Genomic DNA, 17490 nt, shown 5'->3' with positions numbered 1-17490 from the left:
TCTAAAACCAGTATGACAATCTTAAAGGGAAATAATTACTCCTCTTTTTTATCCCTTAAAATTTAAAACGTAGTTTTTACCATGTTTTCAGTAAGATTCTCATTCTGTACCAGAAAGGCAGTTCCTTAAAAACCCAAGTTTTAAATATTTAACTTTCTTTCTGTCCATAAAATAGGTATTATGTTTACATATTATCAGTAACACAGAGTATCTTGGTGTAGAACATTTATTTATTTTTCCCACAAATCACTGAAAGTTTAGGTCAGTGGGAAATAATTTTAATCAAATAATTGTACATTTTCTTCCCGCATATCCTGCCTTGTATTAGGAAATGACATTGTGATCCATTTCATTACAAGTAAAATATTACAAAATATTTACAGGAAAATATTAAAAATAACTCAAACACAAAAGGCAAGATGAAATAAACTTTTTTTTCCAGAAATCTCTACTCCAGTGCCCATAGCACACAAGAGAGTCAAAACAAATAAGCAACTAAGATCCCCCTGATCACAAATTTCCAAAGAACTGGAGGAGGGGAAGAAAACAGGGTGAAAATGGTGGTGTGAAAGGGAATGGATGTTAGCAGCACTGCTTCAATAACTGATCTATTCTGGATGAAATACCCTCTTTTATGTGCAGTAAATTCTGAACAAGGCTAAATTTTAGGATATTCCTTGAACTGAAGTTAGAAAATACCCTGACAATGGAAGCAGCTCTTTCATCTAAGTTTAATAAGAGCCTCTTTCTCCATGGGCTACTGTTGTGAACAGAAGCCTGTTCTGGCATCAAAAGCTGTCACAGTAGCCCTTCCATCTCTTTCATGAAAGCTTCATAGACATCATCCTTAGTTTGTACTGAGACAGGAACAGAAGGACCAGATTTGGGTGCTGCTTTGGCAAGAGGCACAGCAGAATCATCCTCTGACTTTCTTTGGGGAGCAGCAGTAGCCCCTTTATTCTCCCGACGTACTCTCAGTGCAGTGGGCACAAATCGAGTAATCTCTGCCTTGGGATTAGTGATCTGTGGCTTGGCACTGATGGTTGCTGTGGCTTTCTTCTCAATGGTGGCTGCACTTGTATCATCCGCCTTGGGTCGCTGAATCAAGTTGGGTGGGGCACTTAAAACCCCAGGGTTTGGCAAAGGAGCTGGTGGGAACAGCCCAGGGGGGGCAGGTCCAAGGGGAGGCACCAAAGGTGGGCGCATCATGCCAGGACGAGGTGGAGGAATACCTAAATGAATAAAATAGGCAAGATGAATACTCTAAGAACTAATAAAATTAAGGACATTTAAATATTGGTTGCCAATTTTTAAATAAATGGATAACAACTTACAGAAAATAAGCTGAACTCATATTGGTTGCTATTTGAAACTCAGGAATATTGTATTATAAAACAGTATTTACCTTCAGCCTATATTCCTGTACTTACAGTATTATGCTCTCTTCTTCTCTAAATAATGTCCTACTTTAAAACATAAAGTGACATCAACTGGTTTCAAATTACTATCTCAAATCTCACATCCCAAGATTCTATTCCAGCTGCATAGTGCTATTAGTAAGGACAAGGTCAGGAGACTGATCCCCATGCATTATATTCCACACCATTTCCCCTGCACAAAAAGGTCAATGGGCAGGAAATAAAATTTTAACCCTGGTCATCAAATGCACACGGAGGCCGAGCACGGTGGCTCACCCTTGTAATCTCAGCACTTTGGGAGGCTGAGGCGGGTGGATCATTTGAGGTCAGGAGCTTGAGACCAGCCTGATGACCAACATGATGAAACCCTGTCTCTACTAAAAATACAAAATTAGCTGGGCGTGGTGGTGCACGCCTGTAATCCCAGCTACTTGGGAGGCTGAGGCAGGAGAATTGCTTGAACCCAGGAGGCGGAGGTTGCAGTGAGCTGAGATCGCGCCATTGCACTCCAGCCTGGGCAAGAATGAAACTCCATCTCAAAGAAAAAATGCACATGGAATAAGAGAATGCAACTAACCACAATCTGTCATCATTACTGGAAAAGAACTCATGTCCTATGGACAGTTCAGACAAACACAATATTCATATACCAAGAACTGCAGATTTCAGTTCTTCAAATGACACTTTTAAATGAAACATAAAGTACCATATTTTATCAAATCTAAGATCCTATTGATTACATAAACTCATAATTATTCTGTGTACCACTGAGAGACAGAGAGAGGAAAAAAAGCCCCAGCTGGGGCACTTAAAAGCAGATCTTCACATGAAACTGGGACATTTCAGTGTTGTAAACTAGAAATATACCTACCACATAAAACAAGCCCACAAGAAAATCTGCATGTCTAACCTTGACGTTAGGTAGAGGAAAGGGAAAAAAATAACACTCTGTAATTTTAATCTTTAGGTTGGTACTCATGCAGATGCATGAAACGGCTTCATAACTACAACTAAAACCAAAAAATTATCAAATAGAGAATTTAATCCCATGTTCTCTGGCTAGAAGTCCCTCAAGTGAACCAAGTGCAAATATGCACTGGAAGAACTCTACTTCAAGCCAGGTCAACAGCAACTTAAAAACTACCACTAACTCTAAGATGACCTCAGATTTCAGAATACTGAAATGTGACCATATGTCTTAGAGCAAATTAAATAAACAGTAGGCTAAGTTTTTATTATAGAAATTGAAGGTGTCACCTGGAGGTGCAGGGGGAGGTAGCCTTGGTGGGGGTCCACGGGGAGGGGGACCAGGAGGCAGACCTGGAGGTGGACCTGGGGGAGGGCCAGGGGGTCGGCCTGGTGGTGGTCCTGGAGGTAAAAGTCGGGGTAAGGGTCCTCGGAGTCCTGGCATTCCAGGTGGTCTCAGGAATGGAGGAGCTCCTGAAAAGAGAAAAATGGTAAATTAATGTCACACAAATGTACATTAAGTAATAATTATGGCTTAAAAGTAACTCAAATATGGTTTGACTTTAACCTGAAATCAGATTAACTTCAAAAAGTTAATGAAACATACATGGAAACAGAATTCATTCAATAAATATCTGAGTACAGCCAGGCATGGTGGCTCATGCCTGTAATCCCAGCACTTTGGGAGGCTGAGGTGGGTGGATCACGAGATCAAGAGTTCAAGACCAGCCTGGCCAAGATGGTGAAACCCTGTCTCTACTAAAAATACATAAAAATCAGCCAGGCGTGGTGGCGGGCGCCTGTAATCCCCGCTACTTGGGTTGCTGAGACAGGAGAATGGCGTGAACCCAGGAGGCGGAGCTTGTAGTGAGCTGAGATCGCGCCACTGCACTCCAGCATGGGCGACAGAACGAGACTCCGTCTTAAAAAAAAAAAAAAAAAAAAAAATCTGAGTACCAGAAAAATGGTACTGGATTTGTTGTGGATCTTTTCACTTTATTTCCCAACACTGACAAAAAGCATACTTAATCACAGCTCTGCAATGCTGGAAATATACAAAGGTGATAAGAATTCTTAAATGGTTCCAGTATAAGCTGAAAATGGAATATAAAACATAATGCTTTAAGGACCCCTTGAAACTCATGAATATATAGACAAAGACCACTAAGAATGACATAAATAGGTAACTTTGCTTTGCACCAATCAGAAAATGATTAACTCAACTGAAGAAAACTTAGTAGGCTGACAATAGGATGAAGGACTAAAATCACAAATAGCTGAAAAGTTCTCTGTTGCTTCATTTTATAAATAATCTTTTTATATTTTCAAGCTGAACACTTAATAAACAGACTAATCACCTTTGCCTCTAAAAAAGAACTACAACTAAAAAACTATGCAGATTACACTGACATTCAACATTCCTAACCTAAGAACACAAAACATTATTAACTGTGTCTTACTCCCACCTGCTACCAATTTAGAGCTAGGTCAACCTATCATACTAAAAAGCAATACTAAAGAAAACCTCCATTACATGTTCAACTTTCTGTCTGCTGTAATCAGAAAAACTTTGAAAACAAGAGTGCTCTGGAGAAAAACAGGTGGCTGTCAGTAGAACTATGAGTTGCAAACAATGGTTTGGGAATGAACAAGCTTTACTTGTCCTTTGAGGATCCTTCACATCTTAAGAGAATCCCATTAGGAGGAAACAAGAAAACATGAACACTAACAACACATAGTATTTTTTGGAATGACTTCATTCTAACCTCATTTAAACTTTATTCACATTATGTAAGTGTTTACCTGGAGGTGGACCAGGAGGAAGGCCTGTAGGTGGCCCAGGAGGCCGTAATGGTGGAGCAGGTGGTGGTCCAAGAGGTGGTGGTCCTGGCATGGGAGGTGCTTGTATCTGAGAAGGAGGAACAGACTGCGGCGGAGCCTGCTGCTGTGAAGAAACAGTGGATGTGCCATCAGAATGGGATTCCTCTTTATGCTGTTTTTGTGATTGCTTTTCTGCTTCAGAGTCATCAGAATCATCTTCATCATCGTCCTCTGAAAATTCCTCTACTTCCCGTCCCTCCTCAGGGATTTCTTGACCTGAAAGAAATTTTAAACCCAGTAAATGGAGTTGATTCATTTTCTTACAGTTTGGAGAACAGTAATGACTGAATATACATGGTTAATGTGTTCTTAAAATTAAAAACCAAATAGTCTTCTTCAATAAAATACTTAGATGTGAAAGAAATAATATTCTACTCATCCATGTTAATGCAGCATAGTGGAATCAACTCAGGCTTTAAAACCAGACAGACCAATATTTAAATGCCAGCCCAACCATTTACTTGCTGTGTAACTTCAGGCAGCCTATATAATAGTTCCAAACCTTATTTTTGTAAAACAAGGACTTATTACTTACTTGAAGGTTGCTCAGACACTAAATGGAAAAATGTATGTAAAGTAATTAGTGTGAGGATACACCAAAAGGTGATTCACTATTTTTTCCCTGCCTTACCTGCCATACGAAGCATCATGGCTTGAAGAGGAGTCAGTTCCTTCATGTTCTTCTTTTTCTTCCTTGATTTTCCAGGCATATCTGCAAACCGTACACTCAGACCTAAGGGGACAAAGGAGGGAGTGGAGTAGAGTGGCATCAACAAAATTCAGTAAATGTTTACTATGTAACACTATAAAGTACTAGATATGATTGCTACCCACTACTTGGCAGAGGTGCAGGATGAGATAGCTATATTAATGATATGAACACCCAGATAAAAACAATTTTCTAGAAAATATAAATTACTAAAGTTGGCCAAAGAAGTGATAAGCCCAGAATATACGAAACTTAAATGGTCGTTGAAGATCTACTCCTTAAAGGCTACAAATAATTTTAGGAGGAAATTCAGCCAAACATTAAGTTACAGAAATCTGATAAAGAGCATAGGAAAAGATGAAATGTTACCCAACTCATGAAACTATCCTAACCATGATACCAAAATTCATCTACTGGCCAACATAAAATATAAGCAAGTTACACATGTTTATAGCAGCACAATTTGCAATTGCAAAAATATGAAACTAATTTAAATGTCATCAACCAACCAGTGGTTAAAGAAAATGTGGAATATATCCACCATGGAATACTGCTCAGCCATAACATGGAACAAAATAATGGCCTTTACAGCAACTTGGATGGAGTTGGAGGCAATTAAGTGAAGTAATTGAGGAATGAAAAACCAAATACTGTATGCTGTCACTTACAAGTGCGAGCTAAGGTATGAGGATGCAAAAGCCTAAGAATGATACAATGGACTTTGGGGACTCAGTGGGGAAAGGTGGGAGGGGAGTGAGGGAAAGGAGACTACAAACTGGGTACAGTGTATACACTACTTGGGTGAGGGATGCATCAACATCTCAGAAATCACCATTAAAGAACTCATCCATGTAACCAAACACAACCTGTTCTCCAAAACTATCAAAATTAAAATTTACAAAAAGGAAAAAAAATATAAGCAAGTTGAATCCAAGTGTTCTAAAAGCCAGCAATCTAATTCACTAAAGAGCTTACAAAGAACAAAAAAAGTTACATCCCAACGGATACCTAAAAAATATTTATGATTAAAAAAAAAAACCTATTAGCAAGCTAAGAATAAAAAGAACTTAACTGACAAAGGCTATCCATTAGATGCTGGATAGGAGTATTTTTAGTTGGTAAACATTTTAGGAGAACAGTTCCATGTGAACAGGACTTTAGTTTTGTTTACCCTGTATCCTTAGTGCCTAGAAAAAATGCCGTATATAGTAAAAACTCCATAAATATTAGCTGAGTATCAACTCAGAGTTGGGACGGCCATTTTCAGAACATGTGTGTTGATGAGAATATATAAGAAAAATCTGACTGGGTCAGTGGCTCATGCCTGTACTCCCAGCACTTTGGGAGGCCGAGGTGGGCAGATCACCTGTGGTCAGGAGTTCGATACCAGCCTGGCCAACACAGTGAAACCCTGTCTCTACTAAAAATACAAAAATTAGCTGGGCGTGGTGGCGGGTGCCTGTAATCCCAGCTACTTGGGAGACTGAGGCAGGAGAATCGCTTGAACCTGGGAGATGGAGGTTGCAGTGAGCTGAGACTGTGCCATTGCACTCCAACCTGGGCAACAAGAGTGAGATTGTCTCAAAAAAAAAAAAAAAAAAAAAAAAAAGAAAAAAAAGAAAAAAAAAAATCTGTTGGCAGAATAAAAGGAAAAGAAGGCAAGAGACCACACAGTCCCAGAAAAAAATGGAGCTGCCGTGGCTCTAATGGCTTTCTACTTTCCAGTACTAGTTCCTACCTAACAGTCCTCTATAATAATCTTTCATTACCAGCTCTATCATTTTTAACTAGCTTTTTTGTTTTTGCAACCATGGTTCTTAAGACACAGCAGGAGAAAAATCTGTCATTATCAATATTAATATTAGTATTACATAGTATTATATAAATATTCTGTTGTAGGCTACATAAACAATCCCAAAAGAAGCTCCAAAACTGCTGAGGTTTGACAGAAATGGTGGGCATTTTCCACTGTCAGTACCTATTATGATGCTTAAAATTTTCTTGACAAATGTCCTATTTGAATTTTTTAATAATCAAACACACACATTATAGATATGTTTCATGATTCCACTCATGAGTGTACCTGGGTTGTAATTATGATCCTGGTTCATGTAAGATACCATAAAAGGGCTTCAAAGGTAGATATTTAAACAGATTTATAAAATACAACATCAATGTTTTTCTTAATATGGCTACTCTCCTTTCCTATAACATACCCATAATAATACATGTTTATGCTGTTGAATAGTTATACCGTTTACCCCAAAGTGAACTTTACTACACAGACATTTTTATTACATACACTTTAATGTTTTTCCTCATAAACATCCACTGAGTACTTACTGTGTCAAAAACTTTCAAAATTTTAATATATAAAGATGAATACAGCTATGATCCCAACTTCCAAAGAGTTCAGAGTACTCTCACAGATTCATTAATAAATTAGGACCTTCAGCTTGTTTTCTCTTTATTGATCAATACCAAGAATCCTTCATCTGCACATACCTGACTTCTTTTCTTCATTGTTGTCTCTCTCACCATCATCACGGTGCACAAATTCATCCCCGTCACTTTCTCCATCTGATTTGTCGGTATCACTGTCATCAGTACTGTCATCATGCTTATCTTGATCCATGTCCTCAGGATAGCCATCATCTTCACTGGTGCTAGAAACATCATCATCATGACCTCGCTGGGCTGAAAAGTGGGAAGGGAACATGGAGAAGAAGTATGATTGGACCCTCCACTACATGGTACCCAGAAATACAGAAAATTATGCTATTTAACTCAGACTGTAACAACTTAATTCTTACCAAAAAAAAAAAAAAAAAATTCCTGTATATATAGCTATTCATACAGTCTAACAAAATTTCCATTTGCCAATAATTTTAAACACTTCTTTTTGGTAATTTAAGATTTTTTTTAAATAGGTTCTAATTTGAAAACTCATTTCCTCCTTTAGCAACAATCATGTTTGTATACACATACACAGTCAGTGAATGTATACAACGACGCTCTAGTCTGATGACAATAAAGCTAAAAGAGAATCAGATATACAAGTCTTAAAGGATTAGTAGCAAGAGTGACGTCTCCAAGAAAAGCCTAATTTAACACACAATAAGCATTTCTATACTTATGTATGATGCTTTTACTTGAGTAGATCCTATGATTTATCCAACTGTATGTATATTAGTATGTACATGATATCCTCTCATTTACTTCCTAAGTTCTGAGGGTGGTGAAAAATATGTTAAACAGGGCCAACATAAAAAAAAAATGATAGTTATAAGAGCAAAAGAACAGTCACTTCTCACCAAGTTCAGGACTATATAACATGTCTTCATCTCGCCTACGAGGGGGAAGATCTAGGGCAAAACCCACTTTACGGCCATACATCTGCACAACTTGAGGAGGAGGTGGACCAGGGGGAGGGCCAGGAGGTTTTCTGCCAGGGGGCAAACGTGGAACACCATGTCCAAGAAGAGGAAGGATAGAAACTGCCCGAGTTGGAGGTCTGTTAAAAAAAAACAAAAACAAAAAAACTCCCACGGTAATCACTTAACAGTAATGAGACATTTATTTTCTCTTCTAAACATTTTTCAAGGGATTTCTTATTTTACATTTAATCAAATGTCACACTGTGACATTTGATTTCCCCCTGCATTCATTTTGGCACTGGACAGTCAACTTGTGCCTTTACAAATGCTGATTGTGACACTGCTTCCTTACCCATAGGCTGAGGTTTTCTTTAGGATAGAGGGTGGCTGGGCACCAGGAAGTGGAATGTCCTGGATCAAAATGTTGGAAGGAGCATGTGGCATATCTGGCAAAGGAATACTCTCCACTTCCACATGCTGAGCATTCTGAAACAGAGAGAACCATTCAATAGTATGATAAAAAAGTCATCTACTAACTAAACACTAAAAATGACAAGTCAGCTGTTTCGTAACTTGGACATGCTTTCCAACTAACATAAATATCACCAAAAACCCCCACAAAAATAACGTTACGTCAATACTTCCACACTGTCAAAGAACTGAAAGAAATCTTTACTTCTAAAAACGTCAGAACCCAGCTGTTTTTTTCTCCTCTTATCAGGTAATTCTTTTTGGATGATTCGAAATAGCTGTTGTCTAGAGAAACCCAACTGTTACAAGTATCTAGCACCAGAGCTACCTTATTTAATATGCAGGGTGATAGAAAAATACATGTCAGGCTGGGCGTGGTGGCTCACATTTGTAATCCCAGCATTTTGGGAGGCTGGGGCGGGTGGATCACGAGGTCAGGAGTTTGAGACCAGCCTGGCCAATATGGTGAAACTCCATCTCTAATAAAAATACAAAAATTAGCCAGTTGTGGTGACGTGTGCCTGTAGTCCCAGCTACTCAGGAGGCTGAGGGAGGAGAATTGCTTGAACCTGGGAGGCGGAGGTTGCAGTGAGCCAAGATGGTGCCACTGCACTCCAGCTTGGGCAACAGAGTGAGACTCGGTCTCAAAAAAAAAAAATAAACAACAAAAAAAGAAAAATAATACATGTCAGCTAACAAATAGTATATACCCAGTGGTGGAGGTTGGGCTCATTAGCTTGCCTATGTGGAATTTCTGTTGTGTATGAGCTTAGATTAACTAAGCAAGGTAACTTGTGCCTTCATCTGTAAAATGGGAGACGTATTTACCTCCTTTACAGAAATTATAGCATTTGATTTTTTCCCATCTTTATTTTGAGGTAAAATTTACAAAATGTACAAATTCAGTAAGTTTTGACAAATGCATATACCTCATACTCCTTCCCAATCCATCTCTAATATCATCCCCCAAGGCAACCACGGCTACATTTTTTTTTCCTGCACAGATTATCTGTGACTATTCTAGAATTTCATAAAAATGAAATCATAACAATGAGATAAACTTAGCATGTTTTTGAGATTTATTCACAATTTTTCTTTTTTTATTCCATGCTGTTTTATTAGATTATTCCTTTTATTGCTGAATAGTATTCCATTGTATAAATATGCTACAGTTTAATTATCCATTATCCTATTAGTGAACACCTAGGCTGATCCCAGTTTTTGAATTAATTTCTTCTGTTTCAAAAAGAGGATTAGATTTGCAGGTTCACATGGTAGGTATGTTTAGTTTTAGAAGAAACTGCTATAAGGAAGAGGTTCAACATGACTAATTCTCCCATTAACTTTTTAAATCTAAGTATAGGTTGAGTATCCCTAATCTGAAAATCTGAAATGCTCCAAAATCCTAAACTTTTTGACTCCCATATGATGCCATGGTGGAAGAATCCACACCTGACCTAATGTGATGGCTCCTAGTTTTGTTTCATGCACAAAATTTATAAAATTATCTTCAGGCTATGTGTATATGAAACATAAATTTCATGTTTAGACTAGGGTCCCATCCCCAAAATATATGCAAATATACGCAAAAACAAAACAAAACATAAAAAATACCCAACAACCCTAAATCCAAAACACTTCTGGTCCCAAGCACTTTGCATAAGGGATACTCAATCTGTATAATATTTTAGTTTATCTCTCAAAAAAAAACCCTGATTACCTTGACAGCATCAAAATATTGGCTAAGTTGAGCCCTCTTCTGTTCATATTCTACTTCTAGCTTTCTCAATTCTTTGTAAATATCTGGATTCTCTTTTTCATAGAGTCGTAGAATACGTTCAAAGGTTTCACGCAGCTTTTTACGCTTGTCTTTCAGTACTTTCTCATTTAATTGTGGCTGTTGCACTGGGTTAAACTCTAAGAGAAAAAGTAGGTTATGGAATTAAATATAAGAGGCCACTTCAATTAGGTATCAATAGGTTACATAATAAAAACCTCCATATATGCTAAAAATTTTTTAAGAGATCTAGACACCAGACAGACTCTTTCCAATTTTATTCAAAGACTACAATATTTATTAAAATCCCCACCCTTTTTAGATGCCCACTATTTTACCTTTCTCAGAAATGCCACCTAATTGACTTTCATCTTCATTGTAATAAAAATCAATTTTCACTGCTCTGTGCTGAAAACCTGGTGAAGATTCTGTCAGATTTGTGTTTACCTACTACATTAGTCCTGTCAAATTTTGAGATCTTAAGCATTTTACTTGAATTCTCTGATTTTTTGCTTCCTCATCTAAAAAATGGACACGTTAATCACTTTGTAATAAAGCTATGATGATACAATGGGATTACAAATAAAATATCCAGTGGTGTTTGACTCACCACTTAACTATAATCTTTATAACAGATCCGTATTCCTGGCCTAGCTACCATACAATCCTTTCTCTTCCTAACTAATCGCGTGTCAATATAGGGCTTAACTGCAGGTCCTCTATCCCAAGAATAAGACCTCCAGGCCTGCCTAGTCAATCATATCCCCCCATATTCCTTTTTAGTGAATGACTCAGATATCAATTAGCACATGATCCAAACTGGGACCAGAACCTTCCCTGAGATTTTAAATGTAGATGTGAGAGAGATAAGCTCTCAGATTTTCTTTCTGGATGTGTTATGTAGAGAGAAAACAAATCTAGAGCTGCCTGTGGCCTTGTCTCCCAATCATCACTAATTACACACATATATTCCACCTTCTATCCCAAGCAGAAGTTCATTAGTAGTAAGCTGAATGAGGCTAACAGATCAGACTAGACAGATGGACAGTACTGATGATGAGATTGGATTTTGAGGCTAGTTTCTCTCAGGGATTTCTCATCTTTTTTTTATGTTAAGACTTCTTAATTAAGAGAGCCAATGCATGCTTTTTTCTGCCTTAACTAGTCTGTATTGAGTTTTATAAATTGTAACTAGACCCCGATCAATAGTATTCTCTTCACCCCTTTCCTTTTTCTTAAAAGAATAACAAGTTTATCTTCTTCCTTAGATCCTATTAACTATTATTAATCTTGGCAATTTATTCAAATCCAGAGGGTGTATTCTTACACCATCCTAATCCTAGTGTGATTAGTAAAAGCACTGAATGCCTAAGTTTTAATCTCAGCTTTGCCACTACATAGCAGTGTGACCTTGAGAAAGCTATGTAATCTCTCTATGCCTGAGTTTTCTTACCTGTATAATAGGGACAGTGCACCTACCCTAAAAAATTGTGAGGATTAGAAAACTGGTGGAAAAAAACTGGTGCGTAGGTGTATAGCAAGATAACTACTCAAGAAACCTCAGTTATTACTATTATCTCCTTTTAAAACAACCCATAACATTTGGGGTCATTTAAAGAAGGATTCCCTGATTCCCCAAGGAAAGTAATTATCCCTGCTGATATTTAGACCAGAGACAGGAAGTGGAATCAGTTACAGCTGAACTGGGAAATATCTGGGATCCTGAAGCCTGACCCAGAACTCTTACCCAGGCTAGCTGCACAGATTCTCTCACATTATTTCAGAAACCTTGTAATAGCCTAATGCCATGACTGAATTTTTTTTGTACCCCATTTAATGTATCATTGAGGAGTTTCATTCCATCTCTTTTTACTTACCACTCTGTTTTTGGGCAAAACATGGAACTTGTAACGATCACTTTAAAATGTTATTTTACAAAAGTGGCAAAGGGTAGAAGACAAAGTGGCAAAAATTTGACAGGTGAAAAGCACATGGAAGTTAACTAGACTATTTTAGTTTTTTGCATGTTTGAAAATTTCTATTAAAAAAACAAAATAGTCTACATGTTCTAATATTAAACAGAATGGATATTTGTGGGTTAGGATAAAATTTCCAGTGGCAACATCAATGATTTTCAAACTTAGATGCAAAAAAAGATAACATGCAGCTATTTCATGTGATTCCAGTTATAACAAAGCAGTGATACTTAAAATGCATATAAAGAGTGAATAAAATTATTCTATAAAATGTGAAAAAGGCAGAGAATCCTGGTATAGTATTTTATATATTTGGTTTTAGGTATTTGATGATTTTTTTTTTCTATATCCTTACTAAACGGTTAAGTATCTTTTTGGATCTTCTGATTGGAAAAATTGGAAACTGCCTTATATTCACAGGGGCCTAATACTTAGATTTACATGGTAGTCGCCAACATTAAATAAAAGACAACAAACAAAAAACTCAAGGTTATTTCATAAACCAGATTAAGTCTTCTCCCGAAAAGCAAGCTGGCCAAACTGTGCTTCTGTTATCTCATAATAACAATTAACCGAAAGCCAAATAATTGCTTCCCTCTTATTCTGGTATATGGGGTCTCCAGTTTGCAACAGCCCTCTAGCACTCCATTTTGTCTCCCTGAAACTAACATTAAATCCAAGCATCAAATGTCATCACGCTGTTCTGTTTTACTTACGCCTATGCTGCTTCACTCGTTACCTGCCTGCCTCTGTACGTGTCAGACTGTTATAGCTGCCTGTTTGTAAATTCTTACCCATTTCATCCAATTTCTCCATGTCTCGGATTATCTGTTTTGGATCCTTCATCTTTAAAACTGCAGCTCGAACCATCATGCGCTGTTTTTTGTTCTTAGAAAAATAAAAGAAGGGCAGATGTCAAGAAGTCAGGCCACTCAGGAGTTTTACTTCAACTTGATTTAAGAATCTAAACAGAATAACTCCTTGGCTTCTGATCACTTGTTTCACCCACCAGAAACAGCTATGTAATTTTTTGCCTTAAAAACGTTCACACTTGTCAAAAAGATAAAGCAATGCTATTTTTAAGATATGCTTTCTTAGTAAAGTATTTCTTTGAACTCTGTGAGATCTTTAGCAGTTACTTACACTATAAAGCAAATCCTTTCTTATTCTGTTGAAGTACTTTGCCACAAATTCAACAGCTAAGAGGAGAATGCTAATTGGGAAAATGGATATATAAATCTAATATATCTATAAATATTATAAACCTATATATATATTTAAGCTAATGTAATATATGTAATAGCTAATCAGGAAAATGGATAAGGCTATCTAGCATCATGTTTATTTCCATCCTCATCAGTAGACTTTAAAACAGTTATGTTTTAATGAGTAACAAAAAAGAATGATTTTCAAAAGTATTTTTTAACTCACTGGGAAAAGTAATCAAACAATGGCATTATAACCTGTAGTGAGCTTCTCTGCAAAGTTACTTCAGGTCCTAAATATAGTAAAGTTTGGCTTAGTGTATCTTACAGTTTTTATAAAAAGCATAAAGTATCTTTTCTAGAAAATATTAGAAATGTTATTCTGAAACCCACTAATCCCAAATCACAAGATGTGCCAAACAATACTTAAAGTTTTATAAGATGCCTCTGAAATCATACCTTCTTTAATTCTCTCTTCCGGGCTTCCTTTCCTTTAAAAGGAGAGAGGGAGATATAATAAAATTTTTGAATCTTGAACATTAGCATTTCCTCCAATTTAATACAGGTAATTCTTTATTGTGGAAAGATATAGTATGCACTGTAAAAGAGCAGCTTCTTTGGCCTCTATCCACTACATGCCAAGAGCATCCCTCTAATTATGACAACCAAAAATGTCAAGACATTTTTGTTTAATGTTTCATAAAAAACAACTATGAATCTGAAGGAAAAACATAACAAAATGCGAAACAAGGGCTCGCAAAACTAATTTGCTCAAAATTTCAAATATAAAAAGAAAGCTTTCAGCCAATTCTACTTTGCAAGTAGAATTTGAAAAATAAAATACGGGTACTAATTTCTTTGCATGTTTAAAGTCTTAATGTGCCCAATCAAACACTGAATATACAATTTATTCCTCCTATCACTGCTGGTCTTGTAATTAAGCCACAGAGAAAGAAATTCCCTAATATTTGCAATTTTTAACGCTCTCCTACTTCATCATTCCACACTAATGGACACTTACGGGCTTGGTCTGTGGGGTTCATAAATTTTCCACTCTTGGTGGATGATGTAGATCTCCGTCCCATGTTGACAATTTGTATGGTTTACTTGTTCATTAAAAAAAGAAAAACCTGTGAAGGTGAAGACAAAGAAATAGCTTATATCTCCTAAATTTATTTCTTCCATTTTCTAGTCCCTACCAATCTCTAAAAAAAAAAAAAATTCCTTTAATTAGAAATTCTGTGAGACTGTTCTTTCCTCAGTTTTGACTTTAATGTCCAAGAAAGATGGCATCACCTTTCTTGACCACGAAAATTTAGATCCCTAACATTCTTTAGAAATGTGATGAGTGTGAAGACCACTTTGAATATCCTCAAGTCATCAGTTTAGCTTTTTTCTTATGGATCACAGCACTGACTTTGTCAACTGATAAAAACAACTAGAAAATGCTTTAACGATATGGCACAAACCATGAACATCAGAATTCATTAGTCCTTCTTCTATAACCTCCCTTTATTAACATGTAATTGTAAAAGAAGAATAAGAAGGGAATGGGGGTAATGGATCTAGGCTCAAAACAAATACCTCACCCTTGCCTCTCTCCGTGGTTTTTCTTGGCATGTATGCTGTACATTCTCAATACTTCTAAGACACTAAAAACTCATTAAGCATATTAATTCAGATTCAGTTCTAATTCAGATGTAATGCTTGACTCTCAAGAGTTCAAAACACAACTAAAAATGCAAATATTTGAAATTAGTGCTATACTGAGAGCTCCCCAAAACTTAAATATTAAGACACATATTTTTCTTACTAAGACCTGACTCCCAATATATATTTCTTAAGGTAACTAAAGGGAATACTTATTTTTGTTTGAGGAAAAAATATTTTGTAAGCTAAAACTTTTATTAACACAGTACCCTATTACATGACTTCTTCCTCTTATTCCAAAATAATGGGGCTTAATTTTTTGAAGCACAATCTTTCCAGTAATAAAGGCGGACAAATTTCCTTCCTTTTTCAAGTAGACACTTTTTAAAGGTAAGAAAGGGAAGATTTTGTCAGACCAGTTTATTACAGTTAATGTCTCTTTCACCAAGTGTCCAATTGCCCCGAAAGCCAGATGTTTCAGAAAGCCAGATGTTTCATAGCTGTTCTGGTGGCAATTATTTCAAGACAGCGGTGTCAAAGGCTCTGATTTTTAGCTTCCTCATCTAAAATATGGGGACATCAATTACTTTATAACAAAGCTCTGATGATACAATGGGATTACAAATAAAGTATCATGTGATGTCTGACTCACTACTTAACTAAAATCTTTATAATGGATCCATATTCCTAGCCTAGCTACCATACACCCTGTCAAGTGGTTTCTTTATAACAAAAACTGGGGATGGGGGGGGTTGGGGGGTGGGAGAGCAGCAGGGAGTAGGAGGTAGGGAAGGGGGAAAACAAGCAAAATCAGTACAAATACAAGCTCTCCCATCTTTGATTGCCTGCGTTTTTTGTGCTTTCCTTTCTCAAGTGTCCTCAGGCTCATGTCTTAATCTCCTCCCCCACAAATGAAACACAACGGATACGAATTACAGAGAATTTTACGGAAGACACTGGAGCTTAAGTCTGCACAGATTAGTTTTTTGTCTGCAAGCGGAGGCGACTGGAAAATCAAGCCAAATAACCATTGGGGAACTCTAAACAGCCAAAGAAGCTTCAATGGGATAGGGTCCAGGTCCACCAAAGGAGGCAACACCAGCAACTGACGAAACCATAGCGACGGTTGACCGACCATGACTGGAGGTACAAGACGTCAAACCTAAGGCTACCAATCAACGTGCACAAGAAGCGGCCCCAACCGACCTGGGCGATGCCAACCGCGTAACCAGTGGTCGCCGCGCCACCACAGGCCCAGGAATAGCCCAGTCCGCAACCGGGAGACCTCAACCGGGGAGAGGAGGAGCGGGGCAAAGGGGCTGGGTGTCCCCCAAGCCGCTGCGCGGGCCGTGGAACGGACGAAAGAGATGAGGAAGAGTAGTAAATCCATTCAATACACTCACACTTCTGCTGTGCTCCCAGGACTAGGAGAAGCGGGCAGGAGGCGATTCCCGGCCTCTTTCACTTCGTAAGGGCCTTCAACTCGGTCTCTCGGTCAACCCTTCAGCTACCGCCATCTTGAAACCTCGCGCCCCTCCGCAATCCTTACGTCATTTCCCATTCCTCTGTCCCGCCTTCTCTTAGCGCCGCTCGGCCCTGAAACCATAGAGAATACCCAAGAATTCCTGGACCAGAGTCTCTTCCGGTTCCATACACTACTCAATTGGTTAGTTGTCGGCTAAGAGCCCGCCTCATTGCGCTCATCTAGTACAACAGGAATTAGAAGAAGGTAGCTGCTACCTGAGTGGTTGACGGTCCTGCCTCTCGAGTTGGAGGCATCCTGACTTAGTTGCTGGGAGCGTAGAGCGTTGAGCCCTCCGAGAACGGTACATTCTGCATATAAAGAAGCGTTCTGCGTTTTCTGTCTCTTGGAATTACGTTAGTTTTTGGATTTTTATGTTTCTTATGACCCAAGCAGGTGCAATCCTTTAGGGGTGTCTCCGTGTGTAAACCAATACCCAGATATCAGTTGCCACTGAGTTTAATCCGCTTTGTAAGCATCAGGTTATCCCATGTGGGCTCCTGGTACGTGTGGAAATTTAATAGACACGCAGAACAGA

At 37.9% G+C, this 17490-nt stretch overlaps 1 protein-coding gene across 1 annotated transcript; it reads right to left on the bottom strand.

Annotated features, from left to right (window-relative positions):
- Positions 1-210: 210 nt before the first annotated feature.
- WBP11 (WW domain binding protein 11) lies at positions 211-17018 on the bottom strand. Its single transcript, XM_003265533.3, has 12 exons — positions 16834-17018; positions 14802-14910; positions 14240-14271; positions 13370-13463; positions 10543-10739; positions 8704-8837; positions 8289-8488; positions 7480-7671; positions 4897-4998; positions 4188-4481; positions 2676-2858; positions 211-1232 (listed from the first exon to the last, which is right to left on the bottom strand). Exons 2-12 carry the CDS (start codon positions 14863-14865, stop codon positions 799-801), a joined length of 1926 nt encoding a protein of 641 aa, XP_003265581.1. The 5' UTR covers positions 14866-14910; positions 16834-17018; the 3' UTR covers positions 211-798.
- Positions 17019-17490: the final 472 nt, after the last annotated feature.

The sequence above is a fragment of the Nomascus leucogenys genome, chromosome 23 (assembly GCF_006542625.1).
Source record: "Nomascus leucogenys isolate Asia chromosome 23, Asia_NLE_v1, whole genome shotgun sequence".
Classification (NCBI taxonomy): domain Eukaryota; kingdom Metazoa; phylum Chordata; class Mammalia; order Primates; family Hylobatidae; genus Nomascus; species Nomascus leucogenys.
Note: the sequence above shows the minus strand (reverse complement) of the source record. Positions and strands in the feature narration are given on the sequence as shown.

Excerpts from the sequence above, each read along its gene's own strand:
- WBP11 (XM_003265533.3), bottom strand. The coding sequence starts at position 14,865 with ATGGGACGGAGATCTACATCATCCACCAAGAGTGGAAAATTTATGAAC. Across the intron at positions 7,672-8,288 it reads GTTATATAGTCCTGAACTTG|CCCAGCGAGGTCATGATGAT; the intron begins GTGAGAAGTGAC and ends CCCACTTTTCAG. Across the intron at positions 2,859-4,187 it reads TCCTCCTGGTCCACCTCCAG|GAGCTCCTCCATTCCTGAGA; the intron begins GTAAACACTTAC and ends TTCTCTTTTCAG.